Raw genomic sequence first — 14081 nt, 5'->3', positions numbered from 1 at the left:
ATATAAATTTTGTACCGTTCTCTTCAGCAGGGGGTTAAGATGCCAGCTGCGCGATGAGTATGTTAGGCATAGTGATTTGACCTCCATGAACAGAGGGGCATGGTCAGAGATAACAATAATGTCATACTTGCAAGATCTGAATGTGAGAAAAAATTGTTACCAATAAAGAAATAATCAATTATTGAGTAGCAATGATGTACTGGTGAGAAGAAATATGCTCTTATGTTTGGATTTAGAAATCTGCATAGGTTTGATAAGTTATGATCGATTACAAACTGTCTAATTATTTTCGCAGTGTTAGATGTTATCGCCACTGTAGCTGAAGACCTTTTCAAGGCCTTAATTTAAAATGCAAAGTCTCTGCCCATTATAATTTTATGAGAGTTCACATTAGGAATGTATATATTTATCAAAATCGCTTTACAATTAAATAAATTACCCATCACCATCACATATTGCCCTTCAGGATCAGACACTACACTACATCTGATACTACAAATAAATTGTTTTATGTATTAAGACTCCCAGATCTCTGTTTTTTTTTGTTTAGCTAAAATATTTGGCCAGTCCAATCTGTTTGTGAACGAAACCAATCCTTACTTATTAAGCGAGTCTCCTGTAAAAATACTATCTTGGCATTGAGACCTGTTAAAGTGAGAGAATATTTTCTTTCTCTTTAATTTGTGATTGAGACCTTTGACATTCCAGCTCACAAATGTCACCGTTTGGTCATAGAGACATTAATTCTGAACTTTTGTTAACATTCTATAGTCTTAAATTAAGGTAGTACATTATTACATAAGACAGCTTTAATCTTAATTTCCAATTTTGCCAGAGGTTATGGCTATGAAGCCTATTGTTGTGTAGGCACTTGTGGGGGCAAAAAGGATAGATTAAAAATAGCTCGATCTCTTTCTCCTTCTCCGACCCAATTGGGCTTTTTCCTTTCCGTTTTGGAGATGGACGCCTAAGATGGATCACCATTAGCAGTGGTGGTATTTTACCCTTTTTTTCTATCAACAGGAAGTATCCTGTATTTACTCAACCCGAGGGGATTTAATTACAGTACATGCAAGTATATACAAGCATGAGTAGCCGAAAAAAGGCTTAGAAAGAAACAAAAAAAAATAAAACAGCTAAAACATCATCAAAGCCTAAACAGGCATCAAGTTCATGAACGGCCAGCTAGAGACTGACCTGGAACAGATCTTACAGAATCTGATGCTGTAGATCTGAGAGAAAAAGTGGGAGCAAAACTACAAGTGAGTCGGGTCAGGAGAACTTGTCAATTCCAGGATATTCATTGGAACTGAGCATGGTCTTACTATCAGCGCTGTCAACTACTCCCCACAGGTCAACAGCACCGACTCTAACTGGGCTTGCTACTCTGCCTGTGGAGCGCAGAGAAGACCAAATGAACAGTCTAAACTGAAGGTAACAATCACCACAATGATTACCGCAATAACTACCATTCTTGAGGGGGACATAAATGAGATAAAGAATATAAAGAAGGTTACAAAGATAAGAAAAGATATAAATGATATAAACATGACAACAAGAAGCTGTTTCAGTATAGTAAGGACTGCGAGAAACATTTAAGTAATTGCTTTGAGGCAACTTTTAAAGGCATACTAGAAAAAATTGGAAAGAAAAACAACCACAAGGAAATGCGAATAAAGTTGAGAGTAAAATTAGAGTACATGCTACTCAACTTGAAGATGTTAATCAAATGTTTATGACTTGTACTGAAACAGTTGAACAACTGGTATCTACCACTGATGAAAAAGCAATGGCTGCAAATTCCAAATGCAAAGTGCTTGGAGACAGTCTAGCTGTGCTGGAAGATGAATACAGAAGAAATAATATCAGAATTGATGGTCTCCCTGAAAATGGTGAAAGTCCAAACTCAATGAAATTCATTGCTGAACTATTCCGTAAAATAATTGGAGAGGACTTTAAATCAGACACCAAGATATCAGCAGTTTACTGCATACATGGATTGAATGCCTCAAAGCATACAAGCCTTATTGTTTCGACAAACTACAATCTAAAGTAAATCTGATGTCGCTTCTCAGATTGAAACAAGACATATTTGAATATAACTGCATTTATATTTTCCCTAATTATTCACCTTCAAGAGCTGCTAAACTTGCCACACTTTACAGAATTAAACAGTGCCTACAAAATGCCGAAATCAGAAACTTTTTTTTTCTCTTTTATCTATTTATTTATTAATTTAAAAAAGGGGGACTGTTTAACATCATACTCTTGGTTTACTGTATTAGGATTGTACTATCATACATTAGGATTAGGATAATGTATACTGTATTAGGATTGTACTATCATACGTGATCTGCTTCACCATGGATACTGTTTAACATCATTCCCTGGGTTTATTCTTTTGGGACTGTTTAAGGTTATATTCTAGGTTTATAGTATTAGATATCTACTTTAATCTTTCTACACCACTGCTGGGTGACTTGCTTTGTTTTGGACATGCTCTAGGCATGTTAGAGGACAGGGACTTCGTGAAGTTTGTCCTAGCCTCATTAGGGAGGTGCACTCTTTTCTAAACTACATCTTTTCAATAACGATGAAGAACATGGAATGAGTACACATCCACATCTTAGTACAATCCCTTTCTTTAAAAAGAAACAGAAACTACAGTATGTAGAATACAAAGACTGCTACACTAAAATTTCTAATGGAACTAGCAAAATCACAACTTAAAACCCAGCCATCCAAAAGCCATCTGTAATGTGACCTTGACTGTGTTAAAGTCAATTAAATACAATTTAAGATACAATGAAAGTTCAGAAGCTCATTTTGATTAATTTTAATGGCAGTCTTCTAGCGATACCTATTCATTCTTTTTGAATAATTCAGACACATTAGTCCTTGGATGGCCTAAGGAATTAAAAAAAACTATTACACATAATTGTAGGAAAGAAGAGGAAGGGAGTGTGGAAATGTTCTTAGAAGCAAATTATCCTTCTATAATAAGTTCTTCAAGGCTTAAAATGTAGCCAGTCCACCACTGCACAAAATTTCATACTTAAAAAAAATAAAACATTGTTTGACACCACAAATACAAGATTTCAGTTTATTGTTCTGTTAAAAAAAAAAAAACACGTACCTTCCAAAAATTCCCAGAAGTGGTCAATAGCACAGAAGTAGGGTGTACAGTAGTTATCAACTATGCAACTAGGTAAGGTATGCTCCCAGTCTTGTTACTACATCTACTGATTGACATTGTGTTAATTTGATTGAATGCATATTTCTGACACTTATTCTAAGATCATGCATGTGACTGATAATTTTTTTGTTTCCAAGCCAGAAAAAGCACACCAGGTCACATCAAACATCAAGACAAAGATGATTGCATTTTTCGGCATTTGATACGCTTGTTAATAAAAAGTTCGTTCCCTGTGAACACATAGTTAATCAGCAACTTTACACTGAACTGCTGACTCATCTGCAATATGGCACGTAAAACGCTTATTTCTGTCCAATATGCTCAGTATTTAACTTGACTTCATAACACAGCTAAATGAGAGATGTGACCAGACAGATTAGACCAGTATCCACTAATGTAGGAATAGCCAAGGCCAACAGGAGAGAGGAAAAAAAAAAAAAAACTCATACCAACTCTCATACCAAAATTAGAAAAGCAAGAAACCATACATCAGGTAATCTCACATTACCTGAATAAGATTGTAGATAGAGATGTCTGGGGCTGGAATGCCACGAGATGAGTTCTGAGGGAACAATGCAGATTTAAGTTTTGGGTATGGGGCCAGAGCCATTTTTAAAAGTTGCGGGTCCACCTTCCATGATGATTCCTCTCCATCTTTTTGCCCAACAACCTTTTAGAAAATAAAAGCACATATTTAAACAGAGGTATAATACAAAGGGGGGCTGGCGCCCTGCCCAGGGTTTGTTTCTTGCCTTGTGCCCTGTGTTGGCTGGGATTGGCTCCAACAGAACCCCCTGTGACCCTGTAGTTAGGATATAGCGTGTTGGATAATGGATGGATGGATAATAAAGAGGGGAAAAAGTCTTATTAGTAAACAGAAAAAAATCCTACCTCATCAAACCCTCCAGGGGCAAACATTAATGTTGCCAAAGCCAGCAAGGTGTGACCTTCTAACAGCATACTGCTTACACTAGCTTGGCTGCCAGGGATCAGTATATGGGAATTAGTCAGGCTAGACTGGAATATGACATAGGGATCTGTAGGGAAAAAGAGCAAAAGAATAAGAATACTGAAAGCTGAAATATGCAAAAAATGGCTTTGGAACATTTTTTGTGCTATCCAGCCGTATTTCATAAGCTGCTAATATCTATAACACTCTAGGGTTAAACATATTTAAACTAAGTTAGGCCTAATCACTTAAAGATAGTAGCAATTCACTCACAGAAATTAGCCCTTAAATTTCCATCACTGGACTTTAAAACAAGATTTTGACTTTGCTTCTCACCTATTTTTCACTATGCTGCTGGAAAACTATGTCACTTAACCTGCCTGTACTAATACTAAAAAAAAACCAAAAAAAAAAACCAGGTAAGTCACCTCAGATCAAAGCTCTAGCCAAGAGCATAACATTTTCCTTATAGGTTTACTGGGAGCTAAATATATGCCATCAGAGAATCATTTTCAGACATAACATTAATAAAATATTTCATATGTCTGGTGTTTGTTTATGATTTTAAGAGTATTACTTTTAATGCTACATGCACATAGTATTCTGCTTGTTGAAATAGTATACTGATATGCAGTTACCACAACCTTTGAAGAACCTACTTTAAAAACATATCTAAAGTTCATGTGAAATTTTTGACCACTTAAAGATATCAATACATTAATAATATACACTTAAAAATATTAGATGTGGCATTAATTAAAGATATACTGTATTTAGCATAAACAGATAACATACATCATGTATCATTCTTTGTGACGTTATGGCACAGTGTTTAGTGATGCTGCATAGCTCTATAGTCCCAGTTTCAAATGCTGGCCCAGACACCATCTAAGATTACACCTCCTAATCATGTCAGCATGGACTCTCAAGGTGTTCCTCATCTCTCCCATATCTCAAAGTTGAGTTAGCGGGCATCTCTAAACATTTAAAGGTTTGAGTTTGTGTGTGGAAGGGCTTTGTAATTGAATAGAATCTTAGCCTAGGGTTGTCTCCTGCCTGTATGATGATGCTACAAGAATAGTAGGGGATTAAGAAGGTTCAGAAAATGAACAAAGTAATGGAGCTAAAGCATCATGCTACACCTATGAAGTCAAAAAAGAATAATGTATATATACTGATTTATACCATATAGAAAAGCATAAAATAGGTAAAAAAAAAGATTTGCATTCAAAAAAAGGGGTAAGTGGTCTCACATTCCAAAACCCTGTGGGATGTCAAGAAAAAAGAATTCCCAGGGCTATAGCACAGATGCTAATTTTTCTTGTTACTTTTACACACGCTATATACCGTATAAAGATCACCAAATAGTACACTAAAGATGGCAAACAAAAATGGTATTGACATACTTGATGGTATGCCATCGCAAGGCATGCTAACAGACAAATTCAGGTTTGGTTAATTTACTGTTGCAGATCAAGCTAACAAGAATGTGTTAAGGAAATGTAAAGTACCTAAGAGTACCAGACTAAATCTGATGTATTATCAATCTATTTCTTATCATATTTTCCACTTACAGTAAATGATCTACTTAAAGTCATCACAGCTTTACCTTTTGGATTCTTTGTGATCTCCTGAAACCTGACTAACAATTCAAACCAAGGGTGAGCCGCATATAAAACTTCATCAGCCAGGATAGGGCAGTTGCTCAGATTTAACCTGAAAATAGAAGAAGGTCAATGATGTGTGTCATCCTTGTTTAATTATTATTACCAGTATAATATCTAACAGTTTATCTTTGAATTCCTTGGTCTTAAATTTTAAACCAATGGTGCCGTAACTCCGAGAGGTTTTAATTGTAGACTCCTAAGTCAAGCAATTCTGTAGTCTATTTCTAGCTGTGTTCAATACTAAATATTAGCAATAGAAAACCTTTTTTATAATTGCTTCCATATAATATTCTTGTGACCTTTTAAAAATCAAGCCAACATGTAAAAGTTATCTGAAATGTCAGAATCTCAAAGTTCTAAATTGTACTTGAATTTCAAAGACTGAACATCCTGCACAACCAGCCTGATTGTGTATTTACAGTAAAAAACAGAATAAAGATTAATAAGTAGTATACATCAGGTTTATATTTGAAAATGTCACCCTTAACTGTATGCAACCTTACACACAATGCAAGCGATATAATACTTATTCTTACAAAATGCACACTGTATGGATACATGGAGAAAACAGGAAAACAGCATGATAAAACTATAACAAAATGTTAAGTGGATTTAAAGTGAAAAAGAAAAAACATATTAGGGTTGCCAATAAGAGCAGACATATGAATGCAGAGAATTCCTGTAAAACAAAAAAATGTACAGGTCCAAATGGGGAAAAATTAATAATAATAATCATATACTTTACTACCTTGGTCGGCCAGAGCCCATAGCAGTAAAAGCTCCAGCTCACTTGCCTGTAATATTCCAGATAAACATATAGCAAGTAGCGCAGTCCATTCTCTAAACAGAAGGTAATGAAGTGGGAGTGAAAGTCCATTCCATTGGACGAGAGATAATTAGGGACTGGTAATGAATCCTGCATCACCCCTCCAGCCTGACACAGTCTTCCCAACAACTGCTCAAAATCATCCAGGTCTGAGGTCACAAATATTTTATTCCTGGTGGAAGAAGAAAAAAAAAAAAAACAATTCAAGCTGCCACCTTTTTCTTAGCATCATTAAGATTCCTTCATTGCAAGGTACACTTTGTACAGTTTCAAGTACCTTAAGAAACAGTGTATTAAAAATCCTAAATTTCACCACAATTATATGTATTTTTAAAATTGGTATTTGGTAAAAGGAATTCAATTTCCAGCCGAGAAAATTTGTTTTTCTGTAATTTAAAAAAAGCAGCAGTTAATACAAGGTGGGGCATAAAGATCTCCCACATTTTGAAGGGATATAAAAAATGAACAAAGCTATCTAAACAAGAAAATTGTATATATTTCTGAAAAGTACATAAAAAACAGTTTTGTTTTAATGGGTCTTAAAAATTATAATCACACAAATGGCAATATATTGCTGAAGACATTCCTGGAAGTTCTCCATCACTCTCTGGCTCATCTCAGGCGGAATGGCATCGATTTCCTGTTTGATCCTTTCCTTCAAATCTTCAAGAGATCAAGGACAATGTTTGAAAACCTTTTCCTTTAGGTATCCCAAAGGAAAAACTCACATGGGCTTAAATCAGGTGACCATGCCGGCCACCCCACATCTCCCCTTAAAGAGATCAAATGCCCAGGGAACATTTCCCTCAACACTCCGAGCAAACGTCGTGCCGTGTGAGCTCTGGCCCCGTCCTGTCCTAGATGTGCCAGGTGATTTTCTTATATTATAGTATGGATTAAAAGTAAGGATTTCACATCCATACTTTCTCTGCAAAGAATTACTTGTTTTTTTAAGTACTTTGTGCTTAAAATAGAACCTTTTCGGCCGATGTAATGAAGATCTTCCTGTTTAAACGGGGCTGCGAGACGTGAACTCAGCTGTTTGGCGCACCTCATTCGATTTTTTCCAGCAAACAAATTTTCAAAACAAACCGCATTGTACGACTCTAATCAGGGTCAGAGTAATAATTATGTTGGTGGGGTCATTTTAGATCGGCTAAAATTTTAAAAATGCCCGTTGTTAATGCCCAGCCGTCATTACTCAGTTTGCCAATAGATGTCAGAAGGACGGATGCCAAAATCGAACTGCCCAAAGATAAATTTCGACGTACCAAGCAAATGGCTATACATTCTAAATTACTTACGGTTCCGGAGCTGTCCAAGGGTTTAAGTCAGTCGACGATGTTAGTCCTGGAAAGAACGCCCCACCAAACGAACGTTCCAAAAGCCAATCAAACTTACTGTTATCTGCTCAAACCAACACCGACTTACTATACTCGGCTGTCCAGCGCTGTCACTGTAGTATTCGAACATTCTTAGCCAACTATGCAATAATGCATCCACGTTTGCCATGTTATGTTCTAACTACAGAGGCAGATTCCCATTGCATGGTTCTAATTTGTATTGAGTCGAGGTATTGATATGAACACCATACATACGGGGTATTGACGCAAACATCATACATACGGATAGTATCAAATTATAAATAACGAGATATATATATATAAACTTGTATTTGATTGCAATGTTTAATTAAATTCATTTTCAATGGAAAGAACATATAAAAATTTGGTATAATCTCAGGCACCTTACAATGAGACATTTCATGCAGTGATACAAATGAGAAGTGGTGTTAATTTGTGTTCTACAACTGTACTTCTTGATACAGGATTAAATAAACAAGCCTGACCAGAGTGTGTTTTTCCTAGACTATTAAATAATGTGATTGTTTAATGTTTATTTTCAATGCTAATTTAAGACTTATAAGAAGTTAGAAACTTGGTGTGTATGTTGCTTAGCCCTAACATAATGAAAGCAATGCATGGTAAGAATGAAATTAAAACTTGATAATTTAGAAAAAATGTAAAAGCACATTGCACTGTGAAAAGTCCATACTTTGCCAGCTTGTCAAGCACTTTGTTCTTCATGTAGCTGCAGCAATGCGTGAAACTATTGATAACCACTGGTGTAAGTGCTGGCCATTTCTGGGAAACTGTGCTCTCTGGAACACCAAAAAAATCCAACCATATTCCAATATTCTGCCAAATATGCAGCAACGTCAGGTATCCCCAGAGAACTTCTGTGATGTGTGTTTTCATACCTGGTAGAAAAAATAAAATGAATATCATGACCAGAAATTGACTCCTACCATGTTACTTCCAACAACAGCATAATGAAGTTAAATTTAGCATTGAAGCAGAAACATCTGAGGGCAAGGTTTGATTCTAGGCTGGGCTGCCTTCTGTGAATTCATAACCTCCAAATATTTGTATTTCTTTTCACCAGGGACTGTGGCATCCTAGAGAGTTAATCTTAAGTGCAGTTTGTCTGCTTTTAGTGTGACCAGCACATTCGAGATCCCATAGAACCAATTCACATTGTGAGCTGGGGGGCTGATCGCATCTTCAGAGAATACAGACGTTCCTGGGGAAACCCCTGAAAAACATTGACAGACTACCTTCATATTGCTCCTTACCTCACTTGCGGCTCTGTCGCGTGATAAGCCTCAAGTGCAGTACTCCACTTACTTAAAAGCCTGTATGGCACCTGTCAGTTTTGGAATTGATTGTTTTGCTTCTCTCTCTCTCTGACTTTTCCTGCTCCTGACGCATACTCCTTTGAAGGAGGACATACGTTTGCTTTCTTTTAATTGAGAGATGGAACTGTCATCTCTGTCCTGTCAAGGAGCACGTTTAAACTTTTAAAAAGAAGAGAAAAATGTTTGTTTGCAGTGTTTGAATAACCAACCTCCTTTGTTTCTGTGCAAATCTGTGACTCAAGCGTGACAACATATTACACAAGAATGCAAAATGAGCTTCGAATGAAAGGTACTTGCCACATGCAACATCTGTTACACAAACAACTTTTTTATTAATAGTTGTTTAGAATTCCTCAATTATATTTGAATCCTATCATCATTCATTTTTACACAAAAATATTTTTTATAGTACTGGACTATTTTAGCACTAAATCATTTATTCAACTACTTTAAAAGGCATATTATTATGCCCATGCCCCTGGTGATACTTTGAGAAACTAAAAGAATAATGCCAAAAATATGTAGTATGTTTTCGAAAATACACTTCAATATTATGACAATGTGAATATATTACACTAGTAATGGCGTACTGCATGATAACGTGCAGTGAATACACTTGACTTGAGCATTCATAGTTTTCAGACTCTTTCTCTGTCTCTGTTTAGCATTCATTTGCTCAGAGGTTGATGCGCTTGCTGCTTCCTGAACAGCTCTTTATTTCTCCACCCTAGCGGCCCGCTGCTTCTCTTCTTTCATCAGCATCTTTTCACGTTAAAACTGATTAAGTTAGTTTTTGTGTTGCAATTAGTAATTTTCATTAAATTTTTCACTTAAGCTAGCACTTAAGTCTTTAATCTGCCTCAAGAATGATTAGCAAAGGTGGTAGGGAATGAAAACGGCACCCATACGCATGCGCCGCACGGCTGCCCTGCTGCGCACTGCCAAGAGTTGATTCTACAATAAAATAAAATAAAAATAAAAACAGTAATAAAAATCATCACCCCAAAAGCAGATAGTAGACGTCACATAGTATATTTCAAGTCTAATAGGTGAAACAGTTTGCGAGCTACAGGTGATTTAAAATCCTGGACAGACAAACAAACAGCCACTGTAGCGTATAATATAAGAAGATTTACAAAAAAGACTGACTACCTAAACCACGGCTATCTCCTGCAGGGCACTTATCTTCCTCAATCTGTCTTGATAGTAGGATAACTTCCTGAATGTTGTTGTCCCACCATTTGGCCCAATCCAATAGTATACTCGAACACTTGGTTTGGATAAGAGTTTCATCTCTTAACATCTTTTCTAAAACTGCCTCATGTTTTGAATCAATTTGTTCCATCTGCAAAGACCTAGGATCCAAACGACAGTCAAAACATAAAAATAAAATATCAGAGCTCATTACCAATTAATATAAATGTTAAAGTTTAGTTAGTATAAACAGGCCAGAAGTCAAAATTAAGAATGTAAAGAGCGGAACCAACATATTACATTAATAACTGAGCTATGGTTCAGTTTTAAGGCATCCTCAAATCACAGCATTTTGTTTAAACCTGACTGTAATCAAAGCACCCAGAAATCATTTTTATAATACATTTCTGGATCATTTTTTCTATTTCAGCACAATATATTCACCTACTCAGATCTACCACACCGGCCTTTACCTGCATCCAAACACCACAACCTTGGATTTTCCTTGACTGCACCCAACTTATGTGAGGCACAAAATATGAAACTTAAAGGTCACATATTAAAGCAAGTTCATTTTTTCTCTCTCATGTATATTAAACAAATGCTGCATAATAATCATAATCAGCAAAGGACATGCATCTTAAGAACAATTTTACTCAGTCTGCAACCATCTTTTCATATGACTATGCTGACATCTCTTTATATTTAGAATAATAAGTTTCTCAATGTGAGGACTTAAGGAAGTAATTTTCATTTACTCTTACCCAGTGCCACATACAACCTGTGTAGATTTTGTTCTAGGGGATGGCAGAAGTTGCCTCTCCACTATTTTGATGAACTCCAGCAAGCTGCTTTCCTTTTCAGAAAAGTGATTCTGCTTCTGTAAATGCTCAGCCTACAGTAAATCAAACAGCCATTTGAAGAGACAGTTATTTTTTTTTATACTAAAGGTAAGATTTTTAATCTCACTGAAAGGAAGCCCACATTTATAACAAAGTAAAACCTTTATATACAAAAAGCAACCTCAAGGCTCTAAACAACCATGCATTGAAACTGAATTTTTTTCTTACCAAAAAGTCACGCAGATCTTTGTCATCTGTATAGAAGCAAACAGTATGTAACTTCTTATTTACATCATACCCCTGTACAACAAATAAATATGACAGATGCAATTTAAATAATAGCATATATTAATTCAATATTATACTATTTTGGTAAATGCAGACATTTTCAGTTTTTTAACATAAATTCAAATATCAACTTAAACTAAAATATTATTAGCAAGACACTTATTTTAATATCAGGATGAGAATGGATAATTGTTTGTTAAATTGCCTAGACAGTCAGTGTGGTGTAGTGGTTAAGGCTTAAGACTTTGGACTTCAAAACCTAGTAATACTTTGCTAGAATGACAGCTATTTAAATACATTTATTATTTCTGGACATTTTTACTATTTATAGTGGACTGAAAGGGACAGTCACGAAGATGTAAATTAGAAAATGGAATAAAATATACTTGAACCAAGACTCATGTTTCTATAATTTGGTCTTCAATTAAGAAGAACAGAGTTAGTTATCAATATGACTGAAAGTTTTCCCAAAGCTAAAAGGTGCTAAGTTGCAGAACGTGCAATTCAGAATTCAAAACAGACGTTATTCACACTGTACACTTTTATTCCAGCATTTTACACTGCTTAATTTCTTTCATGCCTATACAGTTCATGAAAATATAGCAAACCTTCCTATGTCCTTCATTCTGCAGATAATCCAAATAATTTTAAAATACAAAAATATTAAGTACGTTGAAATAGAATATTTCAGAAATGAGAAATACTCAAAACAGCATTTGTAAGCAGTATCCCCTATTTACAGACATCACAAGTTGGGTAATAAGCTGCACTGCTGTAGAGTGTACACTCTATAACCTAGATTCCCTAGTTCAAGTAGTCTAATAATTTTGTGACGATTGCTAAAGAAAAATCAATATTAAGAATGTAGAAGAAAATAAACCTTTCACATTAGAGAGAATGAATAATACAATTCTTGTATTCCATGTTAAACAATACAACATGGCAAAACAACAGCAAACTAGAAACACTAGATTACCTACCATATTTCTCAAGAGCCTTCCTGCTTCTGTCACCTTCCTCTGTTGAAGATGCTGAAAGACCAAGTTAAGGCCTATCTTCAGAAGCTTATCAAGACAGTGAGCAGGGTCATGATGTTGTCTCAAATAAGCCTGAGCCAATGGGATCTGGTTACTCATGATGGCATCTTGAATAAATTCCTAAAAAAGAGGTTGGTTGCAAAATTACTGTTCATTCCTTTAACACTACACTGAACTGCCTGAAAATTGCTTATTAGAAGCCCAAACTGACCCAAAAAAAAAAAAAACACCTCAGGAATATAGAAAAATCAAGACTGCATTATCAGTCATTATTGTGTAATTCATACTTGAGTGTCATTATCACACGCAGTACCTTGTAGTAGCAACAAAACATTCTTTTATAAAGCAATAACAATTTTTTTGGAAACATACTTTAATATTATGAACTGCATAATGGTAACATAACAAAATATAGTATACCAGATTAATATAACCTTCATCACATATTATCAATATTATAATAACACCTTTTAGAAATTAGGTATTTTTCAGGCAATACTGGTTGTAAAGCATGATGTCTTTGATGGTAATAAATTATTACAGAATAAATAAAAGCAAAGTTTTACCTGTTGTATTACAAGTAGGTAATGACAGGACAATTTCACAAAACAATGGGTAGGGAGGAAGTCTTAGAGATAATCTAACTTGTGTGGACGCTGGCCCGGACACAGACAGGCAGACATGTTGTTCATCGTTTATTTACACTAATATTTACAGTTTTTTCGTGTACTCACAACCCCAGTGCCTCCAGCACCAATTCCCCCAAGTCCAGGCCTCACAGTCAATGTGCCTTTCTCTCCTGACCGCCTCCAGTCCCCACTCCAGCTTCGTCCTCTTTTACCCAACTTCTGCCAATGACTGGAGGGAGGCGGCCCCTTATATGCACCTCCCGGACGAGCACCAGGTGTTCCCGGCATTCCTCCCCTGGCCACGCCCCAGCGTGGCGGAAGTGCCGGCTGTCCTCCTGGCAGCCCTCCGAGTGTCACCCAAAATCTTCCCCCCAGCACTTCCTGGTGTGGCGGAAGTGCTGGGCTCTTGGGATATCCAGGCACCAGGGCGCCGCCTGGCAGTGGCCACGGGTCCCTACAGGGCTGGGCTTCCAAGCCCTTAACCCGAGGCCCCCAACATAACCAGGGCGGACGCCCCCTCTCGGTCTGGAGGAGCCACAAGCCCTCCTCTGGTCCTCCTGGGTGTCCCAGCCGGGGACCACACTTGCTAAATTTGAGTTTATCAGATCAGCTTGCTAATTTTCAGAAATGATCACTTGAACATAGATAATCAATTTTTTTAATTTTTTTCTTAACCGAAAAGAATGCAAGTTTAGCAGCTCACAAATTTACTGGGTTCCAAGAATCTTTCTGAACTAGCCCATTTAAATAAAACC

The 14081-nt window shown here is 36.3% G+C and overlaps 1 protein-coding gene across 2 annotated transcripts in view; it reads right to left on the bottom strand.

Moving 5' to 3' along the window:
• spg11 (SPG11 vesicle trafficking associated, spatacsin) overlaps positions 1-14081 on the bottom strand; it is a 92996-nt gene that overhangs the window by 48252 nt on the left and 30663 nt on the right. For both annotated transcript variants that reach the window (XM_039773241.1, XM_039773242.1), the window contains exons 11-19: positions 12641-12817; positions 11601-11672; positions 11295-11425; positions 10489-10691; positions 8694-8898; positions 6607-6810; positions 5755-5861; positions 4088-4233; positions 3705-3866 (exon numbers count right to left, since the gene is read on the bottom strand). In XM_039773241.1, the coding sequence (XP_039629175.1) occupies positions 3705-3866; positions 4088-4233; positions 5755-5861; positions 6607-6810; positions 8694-8898; positions 10489-10691; positions 11295-11425; positions 11601-11672; positions 12641-12817 (1407 nt within the window). The remainder of the gene's footprint in view (positions 1-3704; positions 3867-4087; positions 4234-5754; positions 5862-6606; positions 6811-8693; positions 8899-10488; positions 10692-11294; positions 11426-11600; positions 11673-12640; positions 12818-14081) is intronic.

This window comes from Polypterus senegalus, chromosome 12 (genome assembly GCF_016835505.1).
Source record: "Polypterus senegalus isolate Bchr_013 chromosome 12, ASM1683550v1, whole genome shotgun sequence".
In the NCBI taxonomy this organism is placed as follows: domain Eukaryota; kingdom Metazoa; phylum Chordata; class Cladistia; order Polypteriformes; family Polypteridae; genus Polypterus; species Polypterus senegalus.
The sequence above is the reverse complement of the archived record's forward strand: the minus strand, read 5'-3'. Positions and strand labels throughout refer to the sequence as shown.